This window comes from Amphiura filiformis, chromosome 14 (genome assembly GCF_039555335.1).
Source record: "Amphiura filiformis chromosome 14, Afil_fr2py, whole genome shotgun sequence".
Classification (NCBI taxonomy): domain Eukaryota; kingdom Metazoa; phylum Echinodermata; class Ophiuroidea; order Amphilepidida; family Amphiuridae; genus Amphiura; species Amphiura filiformis.
In genome coordinates, this window is record NC_092641.1 from 52583688 (window position 1) to 52604490 (window position 20803).

General features: G+C 34.8%; 1 protein-coding gene across 2 annotated transcripts in view; it reads left to right on the top strand.

The window, feature by feature from the left end:
- The window catches only part of LOC140170289 (uncharacterized), a 40515-nt gene that overhangs the window by 5837 nt on the left and 13875 nt on the right, over positions 1-20803 (top strand). Inside the window, exon 2 of one of the 2 annotated variants that reach the window (XM_072193657.1) lies at positions 11272-11469. In XM_072193657.1, coding sequence (XP_072049758.1) covers positions 11274-11469 — 196 coding nt within the window. In that variant the 5' untranslated portion in view covers positions 11272-11273. Of the gene's footprint in view, positions 1-11160; positions 11470-20803 lie in introns of those variants that run through there. The other variant, XM_072193658.1, reaches the window with a different exon arrangement.

Consider the following 20803-nt stretch of genomic DNA (forward strand, 5'->3'; position numbering starts at 1 on the left):
TGCATTTTGGTTTCCTCGTCATCCATATGTGGATCCTGGGCTTCGATACCGGAAGTCGGTTTGATCGAATTGTGGGAAGGGATTTCGGTCACTCGGTCACAATGACTTACGGCAAACAAGATGGCGACTATTCTGGTTGGTAACATCTGATGCATACAGAGTTCCAAATTAGCAATTTAATTTATCAATTTTATTTAGCTTAATGTAATGTATTTTTATATCACTTAAAGTAACTTTTTATTAAACCTATATGAAGAATCATGTGTGTACATTTTTCTTTAATTTATTAAGTATTATATTGCAAAGAATACCCTATTTGGTTTAATTTGCCATACCTTATCTTCCTATGGTGAAAGAAGATGATTAGTTTTCTACTTGAAGTACGATATTAATCACGGAATATCTTGCATCTGATCTTCACCATGCCATACGCTAACAATTATATAATGATGGCGCAAAGCGAGAAAATAACTCTTATCGGAAATTAGAAACTAGAGGTTTGGATATCTCAGTATTTTGACACCTGACTTACATCTATGTATAGGTTTAATACCCAGTAAGCATTTGAAAAAGTTTGAAAAAGCTTGTCTGAAATGTTATATAGAGTAATAGAATATTAAAGGTTCCTTAAAAGCATAATGTTGAAAAAATACGTTGCAACAAATATATTACAAATGTTGTCGCACTGTGTTTTTACACACAAAAAAGTTCAAAAACATTTTTATGACCATTATATTGAATGTTATTAAAACGTTTTTACCAATTACCGAGTTTTATAACATTTAGGTACAGTGAGTCTACTTTGAAGTACAAAGTACCGACGTGGACGCACGCATTGTGCCGACTTTGAAGGCACGCAGCACTGCGCACTGTGTACGCGATGTATACGCGCGCGTTGTCACTTTGTACTTCAGAGTGGACAGACTGTAGTCACAAAATAATGGGTTATTCCAGTTGAAATACATACGCCCACTATGGTAGACATTACCTTAATCTTCAACACCAGAAGTGTGAATTTCAAATATGGTTACCTGAATAGGTGAATCCAATTGAAATTCACATTCCCAGATGAAAGAGCACATTATGCTGATAATATTAAATGCATAATAGGGCGAAATTTGCATTTGCCGACATGCAATATGCGTTTGCTCGCGTGAAGTCATATTGGCAACTTACTCGAGACCAATTGACTACATTCCAGAAGCGATAATACCTGTGTAAAGTTGAGTGCTAACATAAACGCCTTGAAGCCCTTATCTCAATATGGCACTATTCACACCTCTAACTTTTTCATCAAAGCTGGATGAAGATTAGCAAATCTTTCTGTTAACCTATTTTTTTGGATGACACTAAATCATGCTTAAGTTTTATAAATGTATAAAAAAGGTGAGTTTGGTTAACCATTAGCTATAGGGACCGGGGACGCCACTCACTGAAAACGGGTGACGGGATGTGTGGCCGCATTGACCCGACGTTAGAACACAGTGCTCCAGGAGTACAATAACTCTGGTACTGGTTAAAGTTTGGGTAAGGTTTACGGTTAAGGTTAATGCTCCAGTAGCACTATGTGTAGACGATGCCTCAATTTTACTTTATCAATCATCCCTTGTTAGAGTCCCGCCGTATGCATGGTGTAAAACACTGATGATACCTGTTTTATTATGTGCACTTTATCACACAGAGTATCCTTGTATTGCGGAAGCATCATCAAGTTCAATTTAGACGATAATTTCAACAAACAAAAACTTTAATAGTGCAATAGCATATCACGTTTGTTATTCTGTGAATTGAGGCAAGAAGAAAGTATCTGTCACCACACGATCTCGTTACGTTCATATACAAAGAAACGCATTAGCATGAAGGACATTATGAGGGATTAATCCATTGTATTTTCTCTTAATTCCCAGCATGTATATTGATTTAAGCATGAAACTGAACATGGAAATAGAAGATAGACAAAGTGTCGCAACGAAACAAACTTCCATCTTCTTTTTATCTGTATGAGCATATAGCATTAAAATATACCTCCTCTGTGAAATAAGATATCAATTAGTTTTAAGCTATCTGGAAATGATACGTCAAACTTAGATATTTTCATGTTCCGGAGGCTCTTTTTGGTAAGGTAAAAGATAAAAGTGCATACAGACCGATTGCTCTCTCTTTCGAAGCGACTTGGGACCAGATTCAGCCTTGTATGATGTTGTTGTGAGGGTCCATCACTTCTCCTGCACAAACAAATATATTTACCTCCCCAGCATGTGACTCGAACCCGCGACCCTATTATTACGGGTTCAATCGCTTTACCGCTAAGCCACCGTGATCGTTTTACAAAGTCTTTCGATCGATCTTTAATCTACCGTATAATAATAATAATATAATAATAAAGAGATATTTAATATAGCGCCAAACGCAAACAGCCTCTGGACGCTTTACACAACAATTTTGAATACATCGCGCTGCACTACAAGCAGGTTGCACTCATCACCTGTGTATTGTCTGCAATCATAGATTGAATATAATAGAGGTCTTTTCAAAGATACCAATCTTACAGGTGCGAGTGATCAGCATATGATATATGTGAAATGACCTCCATCATAATTTTTAATCATATCAGGATCACATGTACTAATTTTCGTTCAAATTTGATAAACAGACCTCTCTCTCTAAGCCAATTCTGGTTATTTAAACCCAACCTTTGAGACGGTTTGTATGTTTGGAGGTGCTAGATTGACCATAATGCACGCTGCGCCGCGTTCAGAAACTCAATCATCTAGAGAATTCGTAAACATATCGTTTCTGAGTTTGATTGACATGCGACGTCAGACGCAAACTATTTTCTTTAATTTTGTCTACGATTATAACAATTACGATTATGTGACTAGGTATTTACAGGTTGTTGTTTTTCCGACGTTAGATTTACATTGTTTTAATTTATAGCAATATTAACAGATTTTCTTTTCGATGGCACATACACATTAATTTAATCTATAGCAATATTTACAGGTTTTATTTTCAACAGTACATAATTATATTAATTTAATTTATAGCAATATTCACAGGGTTTTTCCCACGATACATATTTTTGCTACGATACGACACTCTATATGTTGATTCCAAATATGGTCATAAAAATTCACATTTCTGAAAATTTTTTGAATTTTGAATTTTTTTTAAAAACTTGTCGTCTGCAGTCGACACCCGCGTGAAGAGAGTTACGTATTCGTTTTAGGCATACCGCATCACTGCGTGATGTTCTGTGATACTGATGGTGCAAATACAGTGAGAGCATCCCATAAACTTATATTATATAATTGCACAGAAACATTTTCTATACGATACATTCATATTTTTCCGACATTTTATGAAGAGTTATGCAAATCCGACGCAAATCCAAGTTGAAATAGGACCTGTGCAACGTTTCCCATATTCTGAATAGAGCGGTGCATTTTATATGCCGACAAATAGTCCTTTGTGACCAGCGACGTGTTAACTATTAAAACTTTATAGCCGGGCATGCTTATTGTGTAATTCTACAATTTGAAATTTATTAATATTAAGCTCTTTTTTTATATAAATATATACAGTTTCTTCCAGTCTTTCTCGACATCTTTTGGTTATGATAAGATAAAGACTGCCCGGTTCGTATTTAGTCTCACTTCGTAATGTTCTGCGAAATAGATGAAGTTTTCGTTTTCTCTTTTGAATCAATCTCCTCACGTCCGATGGCTTTCATGAATGCTGAACGATATCTTGGGTTAGTAAAACCGTACACATATGGGTTAACTGCAGAATTGAGAAATAGCAAGCATCTTGCAGCCCATTTTATAGCCAACCAGTTAACGTCGTCATTGCGGATGTTAGTGTGTTGAATGAGGTATATATAAACCTGGTTGTATTGATACGGTGCAAGACACAGAAAGAAAATGATGCCGTTGATAATTAGCATTCTGGCAATTTGATTGCGAATTTTGTTGATGCTATCTTGTCCACCTTGTTCTTGGTATTGTGTGAGAGCACGATTGCTGAGCCGTACAATGATTTTGCCATAGAGTATGACATTGATTAAGAACACTGTAATAAACGGTACAGGCGTTGCAAGAAGACCGACATCGTTATACATTTCATGCATGCGTATGCACGCGTATTTGACAGTTGGAAACATTTGCCAACGTTTTTCTGACGGCCATTTAATACAGAATTTTCTAACCTTTCCACCTCCTGGTGCTACTAATGTTGCGGACATCACAACGGCCATAGCCCATGACATGACTACCAAAGTAATCGTTCGTTTCTTGGTGTTAACCGCGCGAAGCTTTAGTGGATAGCAAATTGCCAGGAATCTCTCAAAAGTCACAAGCGTTACCAGCGACAACGAAGCATAAAATGTTGCATATTCGATACAAGTCCCAATGAAACATTGGGCGTTTGTTCGAAAAATGCTCGAGTCTCTCATGCCGTTGGATATCGCATACTGAACAGAGTACTTAACCGACGTCATTGTAATGTAGACCAGATCCGCCACTGCTAGATTGGCGAGGTAAATGTTGGTCAATGTATGCATTTCTCTGACTCGAGCAATTACGAACAAAAATCCAGCATTACCAATGAATCCAAGAACAAGAACAATGGGAAATAGAACAGTTATAATGAGCTTCTCGAAGTTGTTATACACAACTAACTTAATGCGAAATCCTTCAGAAAAGTACAAAGCGTAAAGGAAAAAATCGCAGCCAGTCGGTCTTTCGGGAATTTGTGGAAAAGGTCTAGTATTATCTGACATCTCTTCCTCTGGTGCCATTGAGACATTAGAGAAATCCATCGTTGACGATGTCATATTCAGAGAATTCGTCATTCTATGAAGTCAAATGAAGAAGCGATTACCATTGTACGCGTACGCTTAGATTTACTGCAGATAAAAAATCGTATATTTAATGTCAGCCCGGGTTTCCCTGAAGTACAAGAAATTTGGAAGTACTCTTCATCACCGTCGCAAGACACTGTCTTGACTATTTCAGAGCAACATCTATTTATATTGTTGCCACAATGATCTAATTGTTCATAAATGTGAATTATACCTACCTTTCACCAATTTCATCTGATTCATTTGTAATCGATAATAACTTGCCACATATTGTTATACATTGTGATTGTTATATCCTTGCTGCATACTGTTATTTACATCAATAACAATGTTCTAGCGTAAATCTATTCGCAATGCTGCCTTTTACATTGAGGCAGACTGATTCAAAATATTTGCCTATCAAACTAAAATGAAGTATATGTTATGTAATTTACTTGCAGTTACTGCCTTTTTTTGCTTTGAGGGGCAGACTGATTCAAAACACTTGTTTCCCAAGTATTCATTCATTCATTCATTCATTCATTTATTTTTTCACTCATCAAATAGCAAAAACCATAGAATACGTATATACAAAATTATAATACAAGTGAGAGTGAAGGAATCACAGGAAAGGCCAAGAAGAGGCCTGGAAGTCTGTGATCCCTTGATTGGTTAATTCATCATTTGACATGGCAGCAGATTGTCATTTCTGTGAAGAAGTAACAGTAAGCTGTCATATCTTGATATGAATTAACCTAAAATAAGTAAGAAGACCGTATCTTATGTGTTATTTCCTTGTAGTTATGTATTTTTGCTTTGGGGCAAACTGACTGAAAAACATCTGTCTCCCAATAAGAATATATATATACTTCGTGTTTACTTGGGAGGGTAGACAAATAATATTCACAGTATCAACAATATGCAACAAGGGTCTTACGAAAAACGCAATAACACCCGAGGCAGCTATTATGATGATTATAGTCTTTAATGGACATCGTCCTTGATGCTGCGTATAAAACCGTGAGGAGTAGGTGGTGGTGTAATTGGATGACAAAAAGCTATAAAGGTTAAATACAATTGATTTTCAAGGCTTGATTCCAGAGGGGCGTAAGTTAATAATGGAAACAGCCATGCAGAAAAGAATGAACTCACGCGTACAATAGTGTATCAATCTGAACTAGGGCCACGGACAAATCGCGGCTCGTGAGTCATCCTATATGTTGCAGGGATAGGGAAGAGGCGACCATGATAGGACCATATGGGCTGATGGGGGGGGGGTGTGGTTGTGGGCAGCCGTTTTCGGCAATTTTCCTTTGGATTTTCTAAATTTTCAATTTTTAAAATTATCCTGGATGATATCTGTCGTGAAATAAATCAATGCTTCTATAGGCTATAATAGGCCTAGTATGCCTATTTATACCCTGAATATGCAATATATAGGCCTACAACAATAACTACAACAACAGTAACAAAACCAACAACCAATATTTTGTTAATCTAATTTGTAAAAATATATTCATAGGCCGCGCCTATTAGACTAGTATAGCCTAAAAATTCCTGAATTATATAATGAAAAAAAAAACGGGCAAAAACAATCAATCGCTGCAGTCAGAAAGAAAGAAACGAACAAGAAAAAAGAAAAAAGTGAGAGAAAAATAAAATAAAATAGATGGAATAGACCACATAGGGACTCGAACACGTACCAAAGTTTTCCAGCTCAAAACCATAGTATTATAGTCGAACGTGAGTCCAGCGCGCTAACCGATTGAGCTACTGAGTGATCTGTGAAATCGATTGATCTCAAACTGAGTATTATGGAATAGTGCATACCAGGCTCTTATGATAAACAATCTCATCACCGCTGTAAATGTCGGAGGTATCGATGGCGAAAAACCTCAATTTTTGCAAAAGTAGCTTAAATTGGAGTGAAATTCAATTGGTAAAGGAATCGACATACTTTTGAGAAATAATGTAGGCAGTTAGAAATCAAAATTAATGTTCCACAATCCAGATATCGATAATGTAACATAACAGTGTTTTGTGGTACAAGATTCTCGAAAATTGTTCCCAAAACGGGCTAATAAAATTTAATCGGTACTGTTTTGGTTCTTCCCCATGGCAACATTATTTCTTTGGTCGATTTGTAGTACAATACAAAAAGGAGAAAACAATCACTCGGTGTAGTTTTATACGGAGCGAATATTTGAAAAAACTGCATGGAACGTGTTTTTGATCTTGTGAACATGGTGCGTAAACATGATTTAAACGAAGGATTTTCAAACGGATTCTAAAATGTGTATAAACACACAAAAATAATGTTAAGATACATCCATGCACCAACATTTGACTCACTGCGATATTTGATTGCTGAGAAAACGCGGTTTTAGAGAACAACTTTATACGTCTTTTCTACGTTTTTTATACGTTTCTTCGTGTAACCTTAAGACATGTAAAACGTCACAATATCTCAGTAAATATTTACTCGATGTTCATTATAGAAAGCATTACTTAAAAGTACATTAGGAGATTACTGGAACCGTATTAAAAAGGCTATTAGAGTTTAGCTTTATTAGAATGGATTGTCTGATGACAATAAATGGCTTCATTGTCTATTCAAATCAAAATGGTTGGTAAGAATGAGGTCGCTAAAGTAGACTTTTCAAGTATGGCTCGAGGACAAAATATTTCAAAACTTCAACTTTTTCCGTTGAAGCGCATGGCTAGCACACAGAGCATTAAAGGTTCCATAAAACATTTGAACATAACTTTTTGAATATTGGCGTAATTTTGCAACAAATATATTACAATAGCATTTGACAACATTTCAAAACATTTTAAAACATTTGTATGACTTTTTTGTTTATAAATTATTATATACAACCCATTTTAATGTTATTAAAAAGTTTCACAAAAACCCTCTATAAAAAAACATTAGGAGTGTGAATTTCAAATAGTTTTGATAAAGTTAAAGGTAAATATGCATGCCTGTGTTTACAGGCCAGATTGCACATCTCTCTTTTGCAGCGACACTTGGGACCAGACTAGACCGTGATAAGACCAGACCGTGATCGTTTTACAAAGTCGTACAATCGATCTTTAATTTATCACTTCGGAAACCCTGTAAATTTGCAACTAATTGCAAAACTGGTCCAGAATACTAGTATATAACTAATGTTGTGCATCTGTTTTATAGTCTATTTTGCTCCAACTGTTCCAATCAATCCTGATTATTCGCTGTTTTGTCTATCGTATATTCCTTTTGGATAGCATAATTCACCTTTTCAATAATTCACATAATCCTTTGCAAAGGATGTCTACATGATGTGCACTTCGTCATTGCGCACGTTGAACTGCGCAGAAATGATGTGCGCAGTGACATCGACCACAATCGTAATATCGGTTGAATTTGCAAAGGCTTTCAGAAATGGACCGTTCATATGCATAATATCTGATACAATCACACTTTTTTCGCCGCATTATGGGGGATATATGATCTTCTTCTAAACGTTTTTAATAATAAAACATAATACAAACATAAAAGACATCTTGTTCATGTTGTTAGAGGTTATCAAGTTACGATTTTTAATAAGCATCTATAAACACTTTACATCGAGCATTAAATTCAATCATGTAATTTATTACCGGTTGAGCTTTTTGGTATTTTGATCTCAATATTTTTCATCTGTTATGCACCTTTGCACATAATTATGAAACGTAAATCGTAGATTCAGACCAAAATCGGTGTTTACGTATTAAATTGTATTCATATATAGATAGTGAGAACCAATTAGAACAAGCGTTAGTAAATTACTACCCGTGCATAAATATTGTATAATTGCACGGGCGCGCACTCCACGTAGTACGCGCAGTGCTTTCGGATGCGTTCATTTTTCTTGCGGGTGGATGCACTTAATATAGGTTGCATTTTCCAACATTTTTAGTGACAATTTTGTTAGTAGGTTAATAAATGCGTATCACTTGTTGCTCGAGAAATTGTACAAAAAAATGCACTTGTACTGAGATGTTGAAGCGTCTAATGCACTACCCCCTTCGGGGCTCGTACATTAGACGCTTCAACATTTCTGTACGCGGGCATTATTTTGTACAATTTCACTCCCAACAAGTGATACGCGTTAATTAACCTATAAATAGCTGGCCTCTACGATACAGTGAGAGAGTATGTAATCATGACTAAGTGAGATTACAGATTCTACTCTCTCAATTTATTTATTACATACCAGTTTGCCCGAGCTTCATAAAGTCCTTTAAAATTTTTACAATATTGTATGTAAGGATACGGTAGCGATGTTGTTCTAACAGGGTTCTTTTGTAGCTTTCACACTTTTTGTAGGAAAATGTCAGAGGGCACAGGACCTTGATTAATGTCCAAAACAGAGAACAGAATATTTGTCTACTCCAAGACCAAGCCCCTCACCGTGTTAATATTGATACTACTATACTCCCTCAAAAGGTTAACAGGTTACAAACTGAAATGCTATAAAATTCGTGGCTAAGAATGGAACCCCAGACCAGGCTCAAACCAACTTATAATATTTACTTTTACCTATTCAATTTCTAACCTAGCCGTAAAATGTGTGATTTTTAATACATTATATCACAAACCCACTTTAAAAGCTATATACTATTTGTGCTAATGGCAAGTAACCTTATTTCACAACAAGTGAAGTAAATATCATTTTCAAGGAGTAACAAAAAGCATCGAGTACACGCACGAATTGACGACAATGTAATAAATTTTACGGGATTTTGACTGGCTTTTCAATTGATATTGGCAGATTATTAAATGCCGCGGGAATATGACAATCAGGAGTCCTCGAGAATATCATTCGCTCGATGACTTAATAGAACAGTTAAGTGTCTAGTTCGTCTCAAGTGGGATAATATTTTTTCAGATTGACATTTGATTTTTGACATTACTCTTTATTTGATGTCGCAATAGAGTGTAGAGTTTCATCATTGGTGCTCTTTCTTTAATATAGATAATGATTATTGTTATTAAACTCAGCAAAACATTGAGACTCGCTGGGGGTTAACTTGTTGGCGTGGTAGCGTTTATAGCATTTATAATGTTTGTGATTAGTACCAATGACAAAAACAAAATGAAGAAATGTCAACACTTCTTGCGTCACTTTTCTGACGCAAGCACTTGTGATAATTTTAACAACATTCCTCTTTTGGGACGTTACTTGGAAACGTGAAAATAACAGGTTGATTAATTTGCCTTATTGTGAACCAATTGCGTTGTCTCATCCAAGACAAAGAAAAAGTGTAGACGTGCTTAGAAAGAAAAGAGAGAAGATATGAGGAGAAGAATTAGAATCCCGTCGTCGTCATCGTCATCATAATCGTAATCATCATCATCATCATCATCATCATCATCATCATCATCATCATCATCATCATCATCATCATCATCATCATCATCATCAACATCATCATCATCATTATTATCATCATCAACATCATCACCATCACCACCATTATCACACATCATCACAAAAAGCCGACATGAACAGGAAACTAGAGATGTTGTCAAGTCTATTAAAAAGGCTGTTATCGCTGCTATTAAAGATTCAGGTTTATAGTTAGTCTTATTTCAAGTTTGCTATTTTACGCCCAGCAACATCCATAGCTTGCATGCGAGAATACTAATTATGTAAGGGGCATGTAAGGTGCAATATAGATAACACACAAAAAACCTCTCCAGAATTTCAATTGCTTCAAACATTGAATTTGCGAGTTGCATATAATTGCATTGTGTTATAGTGCCTCATAACGGAATGCATTGTTATTTCTGTCTGTCGAAATGAAGAAACTACTAATTGGACGATGTCTTTGTCAAAAGACATAATCTGCAAGAAATCCTAAGGTATAACACCTCCCACTTTCTTGGGGATTGAGGAAGTGGATCACAAAATGCCCCTTTAAGGAAGGCAGAGACAGTCTATCCAAATTGGCTGTCGTTTCATCTTTTATTATTATTTATTCAAAATAAGAACCATTTTCGATTTGTGCACTGTTTTGCTACACTTGTTTTCATACATTTCCTGCATGTTTGTTATTCATGGACAGTATATTAGGTTATGACTTATGTGCCACCATCCTCTTGGTACTAACCAAGACTGTGTACATTGAAAGTTTTCTTCATTGTAATGAATAAGATGATATAAAATAAAAAACAAAGAGACATGACTTTAAAATAAAAAAAAAACACCTTCGTCTTTTGATTCACTGCGCATGTACAAATAATACCACGATTTGACTGACACAATATTCCCGTCAATTGTAGTACGCCGGTAGCCAGCCAAGTGCACTTAACATAGTTATTCATCCAGAGCTTGTTATGAGTTTTTCCTGATATACGTACTTCTTAACTGGATTCTGTGTTTTTATCTTACTTTAATTTACAGCCATGAATACTTCCAGAGTGTGCTTTTTACTAGTCATTGTTACGATTACAATATCAGTAACAACAGCAGCATTTATTTATCCAGAAGATTGGGAACAAGAAGATGACGCTTATGAATTGGACAATATGCTTAACCCACATGTAAAGCGAGCAATGGTAGATTTACAATATGAAATGGAGAAACGAGGAGGATATGGACGTAAGTATATGAAAAATATTCAATTTTTTTTTGTTTTTTCCAGCGAATCATATGACTTTTGACGGACATAAAATAAACCATTTGTGAGCTATTGCAATATTTGAGTTGTAAATACCAGTGAGCATAAGTTACCATCCACCACACGTGGGTTGTAATATCGGCATATTCACTTGTTGAGAATATTAGACAAGCAACTTTTCCACAAAATAAGCTTCACAACAACCCAGCACAAGTGCGTTGCAATATCGCATATTCACGTGTTGAGAATATTAGAAAAGCAAGTTTTCCACAAAATAAGCTTCACAAAAAGCATCCACTAGTGCGTTGCAATATCGGCATATTCACTTGTTGAGAATATTAGACAAGCAAATTTTCCACAAAATAAGCTTCACAACAAGTAACCACAAGTGCGTTGCAATATCGGCATATTCACTTGTTGAGAGTATTAGACAAGCAAATTTTCCACAAAATAAGCTTCACAAAAAGCAACCACAAGTCCGTTGCAATATCGATATATTCACTTGTTGAGAATATTAGACAAGCAACTTTTCCACAAAATAAGCTTCACAACAAGTAACCAGAAGTGCGTTGCAATATCGCATATTCACTTGTTGAGAATATTAGACAAGCAAATGTCCCACAAAATAAGCTTCACAACAAGCTTCCACAAGTGCGTTGCAATATCGGCATATTCACTTGTTGAGAATATTAGACAAGCAAATTTCCCACAAAATAAGCTTCACAACAAGCTTCCACAAGTGCGTTGCAATATCGGCATATTCACTTGTTGAGAATATTAGACAAGCAAGCTTTCCACAAAATAACTTTACAACGATATATTACGTGTCCCTATTGCCTGTTTGCAAGGGAGTAACAATAATAAATGGGTTTTGAAATCCTTTGTTTTCTTTTGTTTCAATGGAACATATCTCAAAAACTAGCTCTACCAACGATACAGCCCATATGTGATGGATGGTCACAATAGCAGACTAGAATTGTAAAAAAAAGAAGCTTATTAGCTGGTGTGTTTGTTTATGTGTTTTTGTGTGTGGGATGATGTGTTAATTTTGACTTTGACTTATATTTATTACAACACTAGCTGAAAATGATAATTAGAACTTTCATATATTTTGCTATTTACTTAATTAATAATTCTAGATCGCGTTTGCTTTATTAGTTATCAGTATTTTCATAGGACTAGTAGTAACACTACGTATTAGTTCAATTTTTCAAATTGATGCAAAAAAACTCGGAACAATCATAATTATATTTGTCAAGTTTTGATCGTAATAATTTAAACGGTGGTAAAATTACTCTATCCTGGAACAGAAAACTTTAATACAAAATTGTGATATTGTATTTATCACAATGCACCAACTGCAACAAATTTGGGAAATTTTGTATGTACAAAAGTACAAATGGAAAAAGCTTTCGGCAAAATCCCACTAACGTTCGATTTTTCCCGGATGTTCTGTTATTTTAACCACAACCCCACCTACACTCGATGTTTGATGATCTTACCTCGAGTAAGGTGTGGGGTGTAAATTGGTTATCACTAAAATGAACTGAAAGGATGGATCTGCAATTAGCTTGAGCCATTTGGGTGTAAATGTGAGCGTTTATATGCCGGACGACAAGCGCCCTCACCACCACCCATCCTTCGTCACGGTCGTTTGATGGCATGTAGAACTGTACTCATTTTAAGCAAAGTTGAACACTGATGGTGCTATTTATATTTAATCTTTACAAGTGGCAAGCACTTGTATAATGGCATTAAAACATAAAATGAGTAACATATAACAAACAAGTTTCAATCTACTTTTCATCATGAAATGAAGGAATAACTCATATTCATTGGGCTAAATTTATGCAAATGGCGCCCTCAATAATATGCACACTAATAGAAGAAACAAAACCACAAAAATGCAGAAAAATGCAAAATGTGAAAATGAAATAAAATATTATTAATAATACCTGAAAATATATGTGTATGTTAGTGTGATAGCTGTTTGTGATTTTAAGGTCTGGAATTGAAAAATTTTGTTAGAAACATTAATAAAATAATCACATCAAAAATTGTGTCGTAGTGCAAAGGTTAAATAAATATGTATCTTAATTCTCTTTACTATTCTAGCACAGGTGGCAATAGCTTTATACAGTGAGTATAATATATTACATAATATCTCAAAAGCGTCTTATTTACACTCAAATTGTCACATGGTATATTGTGGTGCCACGTCATAAATAAACGGTTCCGCTGCGTAAGTTTAAGGTGGGTGAAGTAACAACTATGTAATTAATTTTGACAGTCTGTCAAAAGTCTTGCTTCAGTACCGATGACCATGACATCTGTGTTAATCATTGTGTGAACTCCTTCAAGAAATTCTGTAAAATGATAACCACACATTTTGATTAATTATGACACATCGCGCTTTCATCGAGTTTCTTACAGGGCCAAAAATCGTGTTTACTGATGCGTAAATTCCAATATAGTTGTAAAATTTATACTGTGTTTTATTATAGTTAATCTGCTTCTAATGAAAGTCTCGTAGGAACACAGCTTCTTTCCAACAATTTTATTACTTCAAATATTTTTATTTCATTACTTCGGATATTTTGTTTATTACGTGGTATGGATATTTCAGTGAGGTCGAGTCAGTCAAAATCTTGTTCTAATGCAATTTTATTATGTGAAATACTTTAATCATGTTAATATTAAACTTCTTTGTCGTTTAGTCGTTCTTTAATATTCCTTATTACGGTTACCACTCATATTATACCATAATTTCATATTAAATATATCACTGTGGCATCATAATCAATAAGCCTACCAATTGAAACCATCCTATTTACAAGTTCATAAAAAAAAGTAGCGCAGAATTGTAAAATTTATTTAAAATTTATTAACTATTTTTCAATATTTATTATTTTTATCATCATAATTTTTTATTATTATTATATTGTAATTGCCGGGCAGCATTTGTCAGTTCATATTATTACCATGTCGTAGGGTGTACTCAATTCATTTGACAAAAAAGGCTCATATTGAAGAATAAGTACGCCAATTTTCTTAATAGAGTAATGATCGAAGGATTGGGTCGCTTTAGAATTCAGGTAAATGCTAATAGTAAGGTTAAATGGGTACATTTTGTGCTTCTAAAACTGGTGTTCGCTGGCATTTCAAATTTGTCAAAGTTTTTACCTCAACACTGTGTAATGTTTCCTCTCTTGGAACGTTTTTGTTGGGTCGACGAGCGTCTTCACCAGATGGTAGTAATGTGACTACTTCCCATCTACTTCTGATAATCCCTTTATTATGAAATCATGTAAAGTCTTTAATGACGTCATAATAAAATCCCTACTTCGGATAATCTTAAGTTGGGGTGGGGGTGGCAGAGCAACATCACAGTATCTTTTTTTACGTTACTAATCAATTCACATGACGTCATATTTAAGGTCACAAGACCACAGTCTGCCGCAGAGGCGTTACTAAACAATACACATGACGTTATATTTAAAGTCACAAGACCACAATCTGCCGCAGAGGCTATTTGACCGGACCCAATTTTTTCAGGTGACAGAAATAATAAAGGATATTAAAACGTGTATAAACAGTTACAGTAAAAGACGAAACAAGTGGTAAACGAAGTTTATGAGCGCACACTCTTTTCTTTATATTTCCAGTAAATGGTATTTCGTTCAAAATACGCTTCTATTTATTCACTACGATAATAATTTTAGTTCAACATGTTTTGCGAGATCTTGAACAAAGGTTACTTAAGATGGTGTGGTGAGGCTATATTATCTTTGTAGCAACATGGGTATCAATAGTATTGAAAAAGTACAAAAGAAGCATTGCGAAGCATTGTCAATCCACAGCTGAATCCATATCACTTTGCATTAAAGCAATGGCATGGCTATGTGGGAGGATACCATTCAAAAACAGTGAGTAATTGTAAACATGAATTGGTTGGACTACATGAGAAATGTCTAAAAAGAGGAAACGGTTTACTAGTTTGTTTGTGTTATTTTGAAACTAGGTCACTGAAAAGGAAAGGTTCCTAATTAGCTCCTGATAATAGCAAGTGTATACAATAGCAAAAATCTACTTTTAGTCTATTTCATGTAAGAAACTACAAGTTACTTGTTATCTTGCCAGGGGGTATCTTCAAAAACATGTGTAAGATGGTGTACCACGCTGACGTTTGGATGCTGATTTTCTCCAGCTACTTTTTGCTGATTTTACATCTCATCAATATACCATTTTGTTCGAAAAAAGCACCCAAAGCTGTCAATGTTACTTTTATAAGAGGACCCAATTGAGTACATTTGTCTTCACTAAAAACCCAACAATCGATATACCAAAATCACTGAAACGGTAACCCGAAACCGTGGTTCACCCTCATACACCTTCAACCAGGGGCCCGGGTTAGTTTGTGTTATTTTGAAAATAGGTCACATTGAAGAGGACAGATTGAAGATAACAGATCTCTTGATAAAAAGGTGTACACAATAGTGACAGTGAGGCATGTGTACTTTTTTCAATAGCAAACTACTCAAGAGTGTTAACAAATGGCATTATGATTGTAAAGCTGTTATCTCGCACAAGTTCATCTAGAATGTACGTTGTACAATAGATTTTGTTGTTGTTCATTTACAAAACACCGTAAGTGTTATACGCATTTCCACTCTGATAAAAAAATAATATGAGTTAACATTTACATATCATTGGGTTATTGAACAAAACAGACGCACTGAACAGATTACATTGTAAAGCAGTAAACAATGGTATGATGGAATGCAGTGAGATTACATTAGAAGACTAAAAAGTGCTTCCCTTTCTATTCGCTTTACCTTATAAATGGTGTTTTAAATCGCACAATATTGTAAGAAACAACGCTTTCAATCTTTTATGTTGGATTTAAAACTACACTAAGCCAGAAAAGAAACTTATAATTTTTCACAAGGTCATATCTTAAAATCATGTCCATCAAAATTAACCTAAAATTACACACAGGATTGCCTCAATACTCTAAATACATGTCAGTAACCACTCTATTGTTTGAAACTACTACAAGATTTATAAACTAGTCTAACTTTATTAAACTACCTGGATGATTGAGAATATTCATAGATATACTACAAGGAACATAATAATTCAAACTCCGTCTTCAAATAATAGCCACCATACGCTCATCAGTAGATAACAGTGGCGTAGATTTCTTTTTGACATTGGAGGATGGGGTTGGAAAAAATTTCTTGAAGTATAGTGCATCTAGCACCTTTTAGCTCAGAATAAGCTTATAGTACAAATGAGCGCGAACCCCCCCCCCCTCCGGATCTACGCCTTTGTAGATAAATGACCTAACATTGATAATATACAGCATTTAGCGCTTGCTTACACTAGTGTACGTCTTCATCAGGTTACCAGGAACCCTCTTTACTTTACTCTCCTCGTAGATCTATTCTACAGCTGTTCTATAATGACGGATGAATGAGCTCACTAGGATATCAACTGATTAAAAATTAATTTAAGAAGAAAGATACGAACTAACTCAAGTCAGTACTAATTATATACTGATATTACGCACCCACTTTAAAGCCATATTATAACGTTTTCATATAAAATAGATTAGCATTTTTTTTGCCATAAAATGTTAGTTTTACTGTCAGATATATCCCTTTTATTTTTGAGCCGAACAACTACGGCAAAGCAAAGAACATTGGAATTTACTACAAGCGCATTATGTCGCCAATACGTACCACTCCTTCGGTCATGTTATGGTACGACCCTTTGTTGTGTAGATCACCGTCCCGCACGCCGTGTACGTACTGTGTGTTATGAACATCGTGTATGCGTTGGACTAATAATTCCATCGTAATAATAAAACGCCGCTTCCATCGTTTTATTCAAAATCTCGGATTTTGACAAAACTACAGCACCTAGAGTCTTGATTTTTGCAGGGTATATTGGTTTAATAAAGTACAATATAATCGTGTAAAAAATTAATTTTAAAAAATCAGTGAGGGCGTCCTCCTCAGCAAATGTTATAATATGGCTTTAATTTCTGATTGTATTTACAACACAACATGGTTCCCCGTGTTAATTGATTATTTTGCACCAAAATAATGATTTTGATGTCAGAAGACACATTTCTCTAATTAAATTTTAGAATTTTTTCCTTTGTTTTAAAAATATGGGTCAAAAAAGGCTCAAAAGTTTACTTTTGATTTTGAAAATAGTGTAAGGTCCTGATTCAAAAATTCATAACATAAATTATCAATTTTCATTGATTTGGAAATTTAGGGTAAGTTGCTGTGGTGGACAAAAATTGGCATGGAAATTCAATTTTTTCTCACAATTTCTTGGATTTCTTACATTAATTTCTTTCTGAAAATGTATACTTTTATGTACTTATGTATCATTATTACTTTAAAAGTAAATACAATACAAAACAATGTCTAAAATTTCCCATTTAGAGTGACCCAGCTTACCCCCTATGGGTACGATTATCTGAAATCTGACAGAATTACAACCATTAAGGTATATGGATTGTATATTGTTGCTCATGAAACAAAGATTCTGCTCATTTATCACTAATAACAATGATTGCATGTCACAAACCCGGTCGCAAACAAATGTAATACGAATTAGCTTTCATATTTTTTCTTAGGCTAGGGAACGCCATTGGCTAGGGAACGCCAAAATAACTAAAATGATCACTGCCTGGTAGTCAGTGAATGCAGGCTCTCACAACCTGTGAACTCTAACGTGCCATTAAACTAAAAGGCCACAACCTACGAAGTGCATCTCACCAAACCACTCCTAAGACGTTAGGGTTAATTAGAACACCATGGTTGTAATTACTTTTCTATTATAATTGACTTTATTTCATTTATATGCTACCCCAGTGATCATTATACTCATATTTAACTTTTAAATTTAACAGTCCGAAACAATCTGTTAAAAAGCACACGCGGTCGGGCAACAGTACCACTTCAGGCAGGTTGGACTTGGAGAATATCGAGACTGACCTAGCCGTGTCTTTGGACTCAAATACTAAGACAAATAAAGCTGACGCACAAGATGATTGTATGGGTTCTATAAAGGATATCCCAAGGTTTGATATAGTGGATGTAATTTCTTCCCAATGTGCACGAATTTTCTCGAAGGAACCCAAAACTTTCGTTTTATTATAGTATTGCTCTTAAATTAAAAAAAACCCGCAAGATATGTGGAAATATAAATTCAAATATATTGGCTTCATTGACCCATTTCTTAAGGTCGTATTAATATTTATCTATAAATTAAGAAATGTACTGCACGTGTTGAGTTAAATATCTAACTTTAGAAAATGATATAGCTCCTGTTATCTCACTTGCCTTAATGTTAAATCCTTCAATCTGCTACCGTAGCCGTAGGAAGCTGTCGCAATTGCTTCATAACTATTCCACTTTCACCCTCTGTGCTATTCACTAACCCTAAGTGTCAGAAGCTCAAAAGCAACAACCTGAATCTAACTGTTGCTGTTTAAAAGCTACATCGTGAGTATATCCTGCAGGTGTTTTATAAATCGGGGTTGACTTTTGTTTCTGATAAAATACCACTTAGTGACCTACAAATCACATACGGGAAAATTAGGATGTTTGTACGTTTTGCTAAATCTATCTAAATGCGGCGCAAGTAGTGCAAGGAATATGGGGAAGTACAGCGTCATATATGATGCACACACAAGATGTCACTTTGGGTGGTTTCCCTATTGCAATGAACATTGAGTACAAATTTAAACACCGTGGAACCGATTGATTGATGGGGGTTTACCATACACGATGTCTTCATGATATTATATAAAGTGATGATGGATCACTATACAATGACACTTCTTGGCTACGATAATTAGCTTTGCCGTAAGATGTATGTTTTATGGTTGTAAATATCCAATACAGTTGATACCACTTGAAGAATACACGTGTAAAAAACATTGAATGTTGGTTATTCAGGTCTCTGGAATACAGTCATAATGTTGATTGTTACCGGCGGATATTCTTGACATGCAAGCTCTATTGCGAATAGCTTGAGCTATCTCCTCCCACTGCCATATATCCTGTGTAATGCTCTTATAAAGCATAGCTCCAGCAAACACAAAACATTTTCGAAGTCATTCGCAAAAGATTAAAAATGTTTGCCAGAAAACGTTTAAATATATAAAGGGTAATATAACGTTTTCATAACATTCAAAAACGTTTTGTGGCAACTTACTGCAAATATTCTAAGATAAAAGTTATTAAAGTCTTGACAAAATATTTGGCAAAATAATTTTGCTAAAATATTTTAAAATAACATTTTAAAAACATTTTTAAAATAATTGTGGTAGTGTTTTTTTCATACAAAACCATATAACACGTTTTCTTGACCTTTAAACAACCAGACATTTAATGTTATTAAAACATTTTTACCTGAACCAAATATCCAAAATATAACCTGTTGCGCTTTAAAAACGTTTTGTGTTTGCTGGGAGCGTGTTTGCTAGCCTCTATTCCGTTTAGCTACCTGAACATAGCATGTGGAAGGAATTCCAGTTCAGAACAATACCTAAAAGTATCGTTTTTTAATGTTTTTTCACAGACACGATTTACGACAAGTTAGGGGCTGTGCAATGATCATGAGCCCTGGTGGGAGGGTAAAAAAAAATTGGCGAGCCGAAAGGGGGGGGAAAGCAATTTTTTGTATTTCTATAATGAGCAAGCAAATTTTAGCAAATATTAATTGGGCACCTTGTGAATAAAACACTCTAAAATGGCTTTGGAAAATAGTACGGAAACACTTAAGGGATCTAAAATGAGCGTTTATTGCGTTTCGACAGTATTTTTTGTGGGACATGAGAGCACCTCAGACCTATCGAATTGCATTCTGAATACGAAGCATGTGTTTCTGATATCAAATAATTTTCATTTTTTGAAAATCACAATATAATACAACTTTTATGACAAATTATAAAAATTTGATATTTTTCAAATTTTTGATATATAACAGTACTCGAAGTAAATTAAATAAATCTAATGACATATTCTTAAAGTGTATGTAGCAGGGAGGAAAAGCCGGCGGTCAATTGAAAAGTTTGACCTTTCATATTGAAGATATGGATTTTTTCCCAAAAGACCTAATTTTTTTGGTGTTTTGGAAAAAAATCCATATCTTCAATACGAAAGGTCAAAATTTTCAATTGATCGTCGGCTTTTTTATCCCACCTACATACACTTTAAGTATAAATCATCAGATTTATAAAGTTTACTTCAAGTACTGTTAAATATCAAAAATATCAATTTTTAATGA